We start from the raw sequence: 12491 nt of genomic DNA on the forward strand, positions 1-12491 counted from the left end.
TGAGATTTTTTAGCTTTTTCTGAAAAATGTCCATTTTATGAGGAATATTAAGCAGCCTCAAACTTCTACCTCTTCTTAAAAGACGAACTTCATTTATGAAAGACTCAAATCTAGTTTTTTAGATTAATTTGGGTAAATTTGTGAACAACTTTGCATTTAAATAATGTCAGCTCAACGTGTGGACAGAGAATTTCAAGAGAATTTGTAAATACTAGGTGACAGAGCCAGCAACAATCAAATAAAAAACCTATTGTTGAAACCTAAGCTCCAAATAGGAATATGCTTGCAGTAAATAAGTAAGTATCTTACGATTGGATTGGGATTAGTGTCTTCTTAGTCCCCAGAAACATGATTCGTCTTAAATTGAACCGAAATCAGCCGTCACGTTGCTGTCAGGGCAACTTCCCATCTTGCCGTTAATACAGCAACATAGCAGTGTCCATGAAAATATGTTGTGATGTTAGGATTAGTGTTGTGAGTGGCACAACTTAATCAGTATTGCCTAAACAACAATGAGCTAAATAATTAATAGAAACTTTAGCAGTCATCAATCTCAGATCTAGATCCTCAAAGAATTGGAAGGGTACTCCTGCTCAGTTAATGAAAAACCTTCAAAAAAAGACCTGACAAGACGACTATTTCATCCCATTTGACAAAGACATATGACATTTTCAAAAAATATGATATTTTTAGCCCCGTGTCACTCATTACAATGCGTGTACAAAAACCCACCCCTAATATGCCACACCAAACTTCCAATTTCTCTTTCAGCACTCGACGTTATTGTTCAGTAACTAAATACCATACTCAATAAAAAGATTCCATTCTTTGAATTCACCATGGTAACAATTGTACAAACAAAATAGCGCTCGGCAAGCAAATAAAATGCTCATTTTTCTCAATTTTACAAAAGTCCTTTGAAAGAAAAGCAAAGTAAAGCAAAACAAGCAGTTAAATAGACGGATAAACACATTGCATAATGTCTGATTCAAGCGAAACAATACAGGAAATTGCTTTTAAGCTCATGCTTGAACAAAATAAAAACGATAAAATTTTAAATGGAACGACTGAAAGGACGATTTTTGTTCTCGGATCTAAAGGAGTGGTACTTAGTGCTAATGAAAAATTTAAAAAATGGAACTGCTTAATTTTTCTTTCTTTTTAGGGAAAATCAACAATGATCAATAACTTCCTTGATAGGAATGAGCCAATTCGTAACACATTGGCACTTGAGTACTCGTATGCTCGAAGGACCAACTTAAGTGGCCAATCAAATCAGAAATTAGTTGGTAATATATGGGAATTGGGAAGTTTAGCAAATTCAAGTCAATTGATAGATGTTCCAATTAAATCACATGGTCTTCAATATCTATCTGTTGTCATAATGTTAAATTTATCGGAACCAAGTGAATTACTTATTGATCTTGAGTCAGCATTGCAAGGATTAAAGCAATCAATTGGAAATAATTACAGTGAATCGGAAATACGTGAATTTCGAGAGAAAATAATTGAAAAAGATTCTCATAAAGATCATCCAGACATAAATACATTGGAAGTCATGCCATGCCAAACGGTCATCATTGGTGGTAAATATGATCTGTTTGAGAATTTAGACTCGGAAATTAGGAAGCATGTAGTGAAATTTCTACGATCAATTAGTCACACACTGGGTGCATCATTAATCTTTTATAGCATGAAAATACCATCACTTTCAAAAACTGTACGAGATATTATGAGTAATCTTGCATTTAACTCACCACAACATCCAATTCGTGTACAAAAGACGGATTTTAATGAGCCAATTATGATCAGTGCATTTAATGATTCATGGGAGAAGCTTGTCGTTATGCCAAGCAACAGTGAACGTATTGGAATACAGTTTAGTTCACAAATACAACAGAATCGAGATAAGAATGAGAATCAGGAGATGTCAGTTAATCCTGCAAATGATGTGAATTTCCGTGAAACTATAATCGATGACTTGAGGGCTATGAAAGATGATGAGCTTATAAGATTGATCAAAAATTCTGAAATTAAGCTCAAATTTGATTCCTTTAATCTCGCCAACAGCCCATTCAATTATCTCAACTAGATGCGTGCATAGATAAATTTGGAATTTGGTGTGGGAGTGAACGGTAATGTTAATTTAAGTACAAGATTTTAATTTTTTAGTACTTTCAGTTTTAGAACATGAAATATGTGTCAAAAATTAACTGGAATTTTGAATTTCAGACATGTTTATGAATCTGAAGTTAGCCCAAAAAGCACAAATCAGTTAATCTTTATTCTTCTAAAGTGCTTTAATATGTTTATAAAATTGTAAATTTAAGTATTTTTCGGATATTTTACAAGCTTTTAACATGTCAAATACATAGGTTTAAGCTGTTTTCTAACAAAGATCGATAAAATGATATCCAGTAAGGTTCTGGAAGGCCTAATTTTGAAAAATATAAAAAAAATTTAGATTGTAAACAAAAATTTGAATTTTAGAACTTTTTTCAAATCTTTTGTAACTGTCAAAACTGATGTTAGATTTATTAGGGTTTCCTGTGAAGCTTGAAAATGTTTGGGAGACACTGATTTAGAGCATGAATTACTACATAATTGAATTCACAACATTTTTCAAATCCAGTACTAAAACAAATTTATAACGGTTTTTTTCATTTCCACAGATCCATAGCTGAAAGGACATAATAATAACATAGCATGCAAAGGAAATTGGCGCGTAAAAAGAAAGAAAAGTAAACTTTCCAGTGAGCAGGAAAAGTCGTGAGAGGATGAGAGAAAATTTTTAACGATTGTGAGAGGAACTTGTGCCTGTATTAATTCGGTGGAAATAACAAAGAATATTTAAAAAAAATCGTTGATTTCAAAGTAGAATGATTAAACTTTATAGCTGTAATTAAAATACAAAATAAATAGAAATATTTGAACAATAAATTTTATGTTAATTAATTCAAGTCATTCCGTATGTTCTAGTCTCAAGATCACACAAAATATCGATGAATCACCCTGCCCGCAAAAAACCATGAAATTTCCAAAACTCTACCTATTGCGCAAAATCCACTAATTCTTCTCACAGTTCAATAATTTCTATACAGTATATATTTTTCCTTCCACATACAATAACACATACTTATTCACGTTTCACATTTTCATTCATCGCTTCAACTTTTCGGTGTTTAGTTTCTTTTTTCTCAATTCGATAAATTCGCAAAAAAATGAAAAAAATACTTAAAAAAAATGATGAAAGATTTTTGTTAAAAATATTACAAATTTCTCAGACATATTTCAATTGATTGTGTACTGGAGTATCGAGCAAGTCGATGACTATTTACTATTCAACTGTGAAATAAATACCAGATAATTCAAATAATAATGAAAAAACAGTCATAAAGTGTAGTCGAGAGAAGAAAAAAAATAGAATTCAATACAAGGGTCAGACACTACTGAAAAATTGTATAAATCCAATTTTTACAATTTTTACCATACAGAAATTGTAAAAATTTTAGAAATTGCAATTTACAATTTTTCTCCATATAAAAATTGTAAAAATTGTAAAAATCAAATTTCACAATTTCTTTTCATACAAAAATTGAGAAAAATTGTATTTTTACAATTTTTATGGAATTATTATGCTACACGTGTTTTCTATAATTAATAGAGATTAAAGCGTATAAATTCATTTTTTTAGGGGTTTTCACCTTAGTAACAGAAAATTGAGCCTAAGTTTGGTTTTCCTGTGGATTTTTCAGTCTAATATAAGAAATTCAATACAAAATTTGATTTTTCCGATGGGTTTTTCACTTCGAGTAAGAAACCCGAGGCGAAATTTGGCTTCTCTGAGAAGTTCTTCGTCCTTAATGAGAAACCCGAGGCAAAATTTGGCTTTTTTGAGAGGTTTTTCACCCTTAATGAGAATCCCGAAGCAAAATTCGGTTTTTTTGAGAGCTTTTTCGAACTTATTAAGAAACCCGAGGCGAAATTCGGCTTTTCCGAGAGGTTTTTCGAACTTATTAAGAAACCCGAGGCGAAATTTGGCTTTTTTGAGAAGTTTTTCGCCCTTAATAAGAAACCCGAGGCAAAATTCGGCTTTTCCGAGAGGTTTTTCGAACTTATTAAGAAACCCGAGGCAAAATTCGGCTTTTTTGAGAAGTTTTTCGCCCTTAATAAGAAACCCGAGGCAATATTTGGCTTTTCCGAGAAGTTTTCGCCCTTAATGAGAAACCCGAGGCGAAATTCGGCTTTTCCGAGAGGTTTTTCGAATTTATTAAGAAACCCGAGGCAAAATTCGGCTTTTTTGAGAAGTTTTTCGCCCTTAATGAGAAACCATAGGCGAAATTCGGCATTTCCGAGAGGTTTTTTGAACTTATTAAGAAACCTGAGGTAAAATTCAGCTTTTTTGGGAAGTTTTTCGGTCTTAATAAGAAACCCGAGACAAATTTCGGCTTTTCCACGAGATTTTTCGCCTCTAATAAGAAACCTGAGGCCAAAATTTGCTTTTTCGAGATAGTTTTTAATCCTAATATAAGAAAATCAATTCATTTTTCATTGCTTTGCAACAAATTTTTAGAGAAAAATAAATAGAAAATAGAATTTTTCAGAGTCCTCGCTCTGTTTTAAGGAAATCGACCCAAAATCAAAACGAATAACTATGAATTTTAGTATTTTTAACAGCACTTTCTAAGTGTAAATAATTAAAAATATATAGATTTAATGAAAAATATTATATTTTGTCATTATAATCATTAATGTCATCAAAAATTATAGAAAGCAATCTGAAAAATTATTTTTCTCTTTTTAAAGACTTGAAAAAATTTTCAGTTAAACTAAAAAAGAATTACAATTTCTACAATTTTTCACAATTTTTTCCATACAAAAAATTGTAAAAATTGTAGAAATTGTAAAAATCAATTTCACAATTTTTTTTCTAAGAGAAATTGTAAAAATTGTAGAAATCAAATTTTTTACAATTTTTTCATACAAATTTTAAGAAATTGCAATTTCTACAATTTTAAAAATAGTGTCTGACCCTTGATTCAATATTCGTGTCGAAATTGCGAGTTTGGCTGTCAAGTTACGTGAGTTTTAAAAGTAAATTGTTGTGTAGTTGATTGATAAAGAAATGTATTAAATTTACAGTGAATCAGTGGAAATAATTAAAGATAAAAATAGAGTCTAAATGTAGAATAAAGTGATGAAATTCGTGAGTTTGAATCATATCCTTTCCAAAAAAATATAAAAGTCAAGTTTGTGGATTATGTAAACATCTCTGATAGGAAAGGAATTTAAGTTTTTTTAAGTGTGTGGGTTTTTTTCTTTTTTTGTGTTCAGTGAAGGATATCCTCAATTTAACACAGAAAGTGAGCTTCAGCAGATCATAAAATATTTAATTATATTATTAAGGACATCCGGGACGGAAAATAAACCTTAAACGGTGAGCAAATTTAATTCTTTATTTTTGTAATCATGCTCTCAATAATCTACACAACGACTTGATAATTCTATATCTAATCAATCATCGAGGATATCATAAAATTTAATTCTAGCATTTTTATTTACACAGCAGTTCTAATTGAAAAGCTTTGTTTGTTATTGAAGCATTTATCTTTTAATTAGATATGAAAAAAAGAGCTTTTCTGGGTACTTTTACGGTACTGAATGTTAGATTTTAATTATTTATCGACACAATCCTCTTATGGTTTCATGCGAATTCATTACAATAAAGGATTTGCATCCGAAAATTTAATTTTGTAAAGGAAATTGTATTTCCATAATGATATTTGCTATTTGTTAGTTATTCAGTGAATTTATACAATGAAATTCTATTAATTGAGTTGAAATTGTTTGTTATTGCATAATATAAGCTGATAAAAACAATTGCAACTGCCCCGAGCGACGTATTTGAAGAATACTCAGTCAAAACTCATTCATTAACATCAAATGGAAGCCGATTTCATGTTGGATTTATATGGCTGTCAAATAGATATCCATGGCTCCATGGCTCCTTGATAACCATTTCGACCTCATGACGGAGATTTTCTCATTTGTGTCATTCGGGCTGTAATGTTTGGATTACTCACTGAAATGAAAATAGTTCTTAGTATTTCAAAATTTTCAAGTTTCGAAGAATTTTGAAATGGATTTCGTCAATTTCAAAAATTTTGAAATAGATTTCGTCAATTTCGAAATATATATCGTACAAAGCTAGCTTCAAAAACTATAATTTAACAATATGTCAATTGATTCCTTCTGAGAATGTTGGATAATATCGGACCTAATCAAGTTATGTCAAGTAAAAATTCTAAATTATTCAAATCTAATTCAAATCATAAAAGTTGAAATAGAATTTAAGGTGATTCACTAATTCTCGAGTGGAACAGGCAAAGATACGTTAGTACTAGACATCAACTAGACATTCACTTGCCATCAATTAGTTAGAACGTATTTCAGTCCACTCAGACTGAGATAAATCGACCGTACGTCTAATAACAAACAAGCCATTTCATGTCAAGTTTCTTAAATGTCAAGCTTTTAACTAAACAAAAGATCGACTAATTGCAGCCTGCAATTTACTTAATGAATGAGAAATTAAACTATAAACCCTTAAATTATGACTCATAAAATTGAAACTTTGAAATTTAATTAACTTTTTAAAATTAAAAATACAGTGTTGCTATAGCAAAACACAACAAACTGCTCAATTATCATTATACCCTTCACACTTTGATGAGAATCAAAAACAACATTAAGTAGCATAGACTACATCCAATCACATTTAATCAATTTGAAACTCTATAAGATCTTAAAATATTCTATCGGTTCTCAAAATAAGCTTAACTTCTACTTCTATTCCAAACCACTCTCCCCAAAAAACATATGAATCTATTCGAAGAAAAACTTTTACAATAATCAGACAGCAAGTGTGTTTTAAGATCAATTTCGATACCATGATGTTATGGTCAAAACTTCGAAGCTCATCAAAAAGTAAAAGGTCTTAGAAACTCTCGTTCAAGTCGTCTTTAATTATATTTGTTTGTGTTATTTCTTTTGGGGTTGTGCAAAAATAACGTATTTTAAGGGATTTGATCGTTTTAATTGGATTATTGTCATTTCAGTTCAAATACTTCAAAATAAATTCAAAATTAATTTCGAAGAATTCGAACTGAATTTCGAAAAATTCGAACTTGATTTCGAAATTATGATATGACTTGAAGGATAAATGGCCACAAAATTAGCAAATTGGCCCCTCCTATGGTAGTCATCTTCTTATGGGCAGAGATCATAAATCGCCACAAAATTCTATTTAAAATTGATAAAGCACAGAGTCATCTAATGAGCTTGAGATGTCAGGACTATATGAAGTTCTGACTTCCTTTTTGTGTGAATTCCCATGTATTTTCCTACGTCACATCTTCCTGCATCACCAATTGACGTCATTTGCAAATAACTTCTCACCTCAAAACCTTGATTCCAAAAGAAAGAAATCAAAAGTTTTGTTATAAAGCTCCAGATTAACAAAAAAAAAGTATTTTATCTTATTTTCGTGAAACGTATAAGTCTTAATAGCATCAGCATCTCGTTCATGCATTTGCATTGCGGAGTAAGAAGAGTAAGGTATAAAGAAAAAAGGTTATGTAACTACGTGCAGTAAGTATAAAGTCATGAAGAAAACGAGAGAAGAAAAAAAGAAGGCAAGGTTTATGAGGAAAATACAAGTGGAAAAGTCCTGTGGTAGAATATCGATTATATTGTTGGCATGAAAGAGAACAAGGAATAAGAAGCAAAAAATTTTGTGCGTAGGCGAAATTTACTTGTAAAAAACGCTAAATAACATGAATTATTCTATAAGTGAATTATAAGTTCTTCTGTCTGACGTCGTTACCGTCTTTGTACTGCAAATATTGACTCATTTATAGCTTTTTGCTTCCGAGAATTATCACAAAGGAGAAATTTTATGTTCTAGTTGCAATTAGGGATCGTTCAAGTGTGACGTAAGCAAGCAAATGGAGTTTCTGGGTTCCTCATCCTTGTGGCTGTCTTAACATAACCTCTAAATGAGTTGCACATCCTTGCCTCCCTCCCTAAACATTAGACATCACAAGTGAATGATCTCTTGCCATAAAATGACGTATGTGCAAAGTAAAAATAAAGTTCACAATGTTTTACAGCTCGTGCTTTGTGTGCTTCATCGCTAAATGGTACAATAAAATAATGACTGGCATACCGAAGTGCAAGGTTCACTTAGCAACACAAAGAAGATTTTTATGTTCATGAAAAAAATAATAACATCAAAAAACAAGTCCACAAAGTTCAAGAACTTCTCCTAAAGGCACACAAGATATTGCCAAGTTTTTATAAGAAAGAGAGTATATATTGAGTCGTGATGAAATTCATATCTCTGTGTGTTATGCTACCTGTTCAATTTTCGTTATTTATTTATCTTTAGTCTTCTTCCTACTACTCCGCAACCTTTTAGAAATTCTTATGACATACTGAATTTGATTTTGTTTCTGATGTTTTCAATTATTCTTAATATGCTTCAAGAATTTTTTTTTTGTTCTTATTTTATCATGAATGAAACATTTTCATCAAATGTATCTGGATCTTTGATGTAATTTCATAAAAATCTAATAAAAATTCGAGGAACCATTAAATATGAATTAATGGTTTCGGATGAAATGGTTTTTGATGTATTTTGACTTTATAACGGTTCTTTGGAATTTAAACTTGAACTCAACTCTACAGTTGTTTACCCCTGAGAGCGAATTCCAGAGAAAATTCATAGTTTTCAACCCTTCGTGAGAAAAATATTCATTAAAACATTTATTTCCAAAAAACTTTAAGAAAATCGTCTCGGTGAGCGGTCTAGAAACCAAATACAATCTTTCTGAATATTTAAGGAACATAAGTTAATACATTAAGCCATAATCTGAATTGAGCTAGCACAAATAAACGAATTTTTTGGCTTTTTCTTACGGATTATTTATTGAATGTCAGTAATTGAGTTCTCAGAGGTTACTGCACAGCTTGTGGAACTAAATTAGTCTCTATCACGTCAAGACTTTAATGCATGAGGTAATTCACGTCGTCATTTAAAGTTAAATTTTCCAATTACTCAAGTAGTCAATTCCAAATACAATTTTATTGCACAGAAATCTGGTCAACATCTATAAAACTCAATCGAGCTCCACATTTAAGCAAACAAGCACATAAAATCATCGATAACCTTCAAGATTGTTGGCTGAAATTCAAGTTTACAGAAGCGTAACTATCCTTAAATATTGATTAGAATTGACAACCCATGATATATATAAACTCATCGTACATCAATAAATTAAATTAAAATTTAAATTCTCTACCAAGACATTCGAGCAAACATCAAAAACACTTTACATTTGGGGAAAATAATCAATAGCTAGTGAAAGTTTATAGTTTGGCAGCAAAAAGAAGGAAAAAAAATGTCAAGACATGAACGGAAATAAAATGTCAATTGAGCTTTCATACATGAGATGTAACATGATAAATATTTTTCTGTTAATGACGCAATGGTTATCATCCCATCTTATGTACCACATAACCATAAGTAAGAAGAATTATACATTTTTATCACATCACTTGATTTCATTTCACTTCAGTCATTGTGAATTTATGACAAGTCATTTGTTACTCTTTCATTGAAATTTGTCTTCTTCCTACCTACATTTTAATACGTAAGAATGAAAGTCGGACATGGTATTTTGCGGAATCGGATCTAATAGTCATATATCGTATTATCATACCACACAAAAAAGTGAAGTGAATATAAAGAAGCATTACATGAAGCCATGGAAGCATGCAGAGTAATTCAATGATAAGTAAAAGCAATTTCATTTTCAAAAAATAAAAATGAAGTTTCTTCTTGTACTGTGTCTTGTATCTACTCAAAACAATACATAAAGATATTTTATTTCAGCATTATCTATTTCATTTTATGTACAGCATGTATATGCAAGAAAAATAAAGATAAGGAATACTTGAGATGTAAAATTGAGTCAATAATTTGTAGACTTTTCTTTTAAATATCTAAATCAGGGGTGGGTAACCTTCTATTATTCGCGATATGGCTTGGTGGTAAGCTTCGATCGAAAACGGTTCGTAATTACTTACTTATTTGGCTGACCGGGTGGATCAATTGTAATCCATGGTCTCCCTTAGTTTGCGTCTGAAGCTGGCTCTATCTCTGGCAACCGATTCCCAATTGCTGATACCAAGTATTACCGTTACTCTATCGACAGCATCATTTAAAGGTTTAAAGACTTCTTAAAGACTTCTTTGGAGCTTCAAAAGGTCCAACAAGTCTTAAGCTTCAACAACTAATAATATGTCCAACCCAGCGGAGCCGGTTGACCTTGATTCTTCGTACAATATCCGCTTTTTCTGTAAAGCTGAAACAATTCTGCCTTGTTCCTGATTTTGAATAAATCATTTTCTTTTTTTGGTCCATAGATAACTCTGGATCATCCTTTCAAATACACCAAATACGTTCTCATCTGCAACAGTCATATTCCATGAATCGGAACCAAACAATACTACCGGGCGTATTACCCTCTTGTTCAATTAACATACGGCTCATGACATTTCCAAATAATTTTGGTGGTACACTAAAGTGCCTCGCACCTAGGTTACCCACCCCTTTTCTAAATAATGGAAGCAATATTTCCATTCTCCCTATTAAAAATATCTAAATACCAGCTTTTATTTGGTACGAATCATGTTACGTAATTTCATCTAAGGCTACAAATAATTGGCGTTTATCCATCGAAATTGGATCCTTTAATCAATGAATCAAATTATTTTGTGAAAGCTTCTATTTTTTGAAGAAAAGAAGCTTAATCAAATCAGTACATCCTTTAAACTTTATTATTCATTATTGAAATTCCAATTAAAATGAAATGCTGACAATAGAAACAATAGATTAAATACGGAAAGACACATAATGAAATAAATCTACTATAAACCTTTCAGCAACGGAAAAAAGTAGAAAAAAAAAGATTATGCTGAATAATTATCATCTCGACAGGATAAAAAGGAAAAAACTTTATCAACATCATGATTTTAATTAGATTCGTACGGAAATGTGAATTAATGTCGTTTGTAGCAGTTACGACACTTGGGACAAATAAATAGTGAAGGAATGTCTGTATATTTAATTGTATAAAGCTAGCTGTATTACATGGACAGAAGGAAAGTTTGACGGACTTGTAGACATAAGTGGTTGTTTCTGTTGATTGCTTTAAGAGTTCACCAGTTATCCTCCTTAATTTATGAGGACTTTTTAGACTGTTCTGAATTCTAGAGGCAAGATTATACAATGCTTAACTAAATCAATGCTCCTTTGCTGAATTCAGTAGCATTTTGATATTAGTTCAGCGATATTCAGCAAACTTTTATTCAATTCAGCAGTTTTCCCAAGTAAGCTAGGAGCGTTCTCTAAAGAGCAGAGTAAGCTGAGAGCAACGCTCACGAACACACTCATCTTTGCTTATTAGGGTTTACAATCTAAGCTCTACAAAGTTCAGCAGGCTATGATTTGAATAGTTCTATCCACCAGAAACTAAGAATGAATCACTTAATTAAACAACATCAAACCTTAATTAACAGCAAATTAACAATTATTTCGCTCAATATAACAATTCAACTCGTTAATATTTAAAGCTATTAACCTTTACGCAATCATAAACTCCCGAAAAAAATAAAAACTCATCAAAAAATTTTCGACTTCATCTATACCACACGTGTCTCCTTGTGGGCGAGAAAAGTATGTCATGATACCTGCACAAAAAATATTTACGAGCACATATAAATGCTGAACATAAATATTTTGGCAAAATTGTAGAGAAACCTGCCAAGTTTTTTTAGATCTGCAGATCATCAATTTCATTATTGGATAGAACATTCAATGAAATTGTTTGTATATTCTTTCAGTTTCGTGTCTGAACTGTTTGCGTGTATACATGATTTTAGACGAAATCTTAAATGAAGTGGTTTAGGACTAGTCTGTTCATGTATCTATTAGATGTGTTTTAGATTTAAAGTGGTTTTGATCCTTCTATGAACTATCCCTAGCAACGGAAGTATAGCAAGCTCTCAAGAACATAATAATTGACTTGTAGGGTATATGAGTAATTTTGGGTCCGGTAGGCCCGAGAAAGATCAAACTATCACAAAATACCCTATGACACGCACAGTCCTGAATGACACTTGATCTGAATATCTAAAGACATATTCTATCCCAGAGTTTGTATAGAATATACGTGATAGATGCCCGATAGTCTATACCGAGAAACAAAATTCAATTTAATCCAATTTGATCAAACATAAATTATTCATAGCAAGTTTAACTTTTATTGCTAAAAAAAGCAATAGAGTCTAACAGAGAATTCACTTCTCATCAAAGAGCATCAAACAGACAAAATTACTTTTGAAATAAATCAGCCTTAGAATAACTC

The 12491-nt window shown here is 31.3% G+C and overlaps 2 protein-coding genes across 2 annotated transcripts in view; both read left to right on the plus strand.

Annotated features, from left to right (window-relative positions):
* The first annotated feature begins 979 nt into the window (after positions 1-979).
* On the plus strand, positions 980-2092 carry LOC139091112 (cytoplasmic dynein 2 light intermediate chain 1). Its single transcript, XM_070641055.1, has 2 exons — positions 980-1105; positions 1166-2092. The coding sequence occupies exons 1-2, from the start codon at positions 980-982 to the stop codon at positions 2090-2092; spliced, it is 1053 nt and encodes a 350-aa protein (XP_070497156.1).
* Positions 2093-5024: 2932 nt separating this feature from the next.
* Positions 5025-12491, plus strand: part of numb (NUMB endocytic adaptor protein) — a 46314-nt gene continuing 38847 nt past the window's right edge. Inside the window, exon 1 of the mRNA XM_070640760.1 lies at positions 5025-5437. The gene's annotated coding sequence lies outside the window, so the exon portion shown is untranslated. The remainder of the gene's footprint in view (positions 5438-12491) is intronic.

Source organism: Chironomus tepperi, unplaced genomic scaffold (genome assembly GCF_022539635.2).
Source record: "Chironomus tepperi strain 1889 unplaced genomic scaffold, CSIRO-AGI_Ctep_v1 contig_223, whole genome shotgun sequence".
Classification (NCBI taxonomy): Eukaryota; Metazoa; Arthropoda; class Insecta; order Diptera; family Chironomidae; genus Chironomus; species Chironomus tepperi.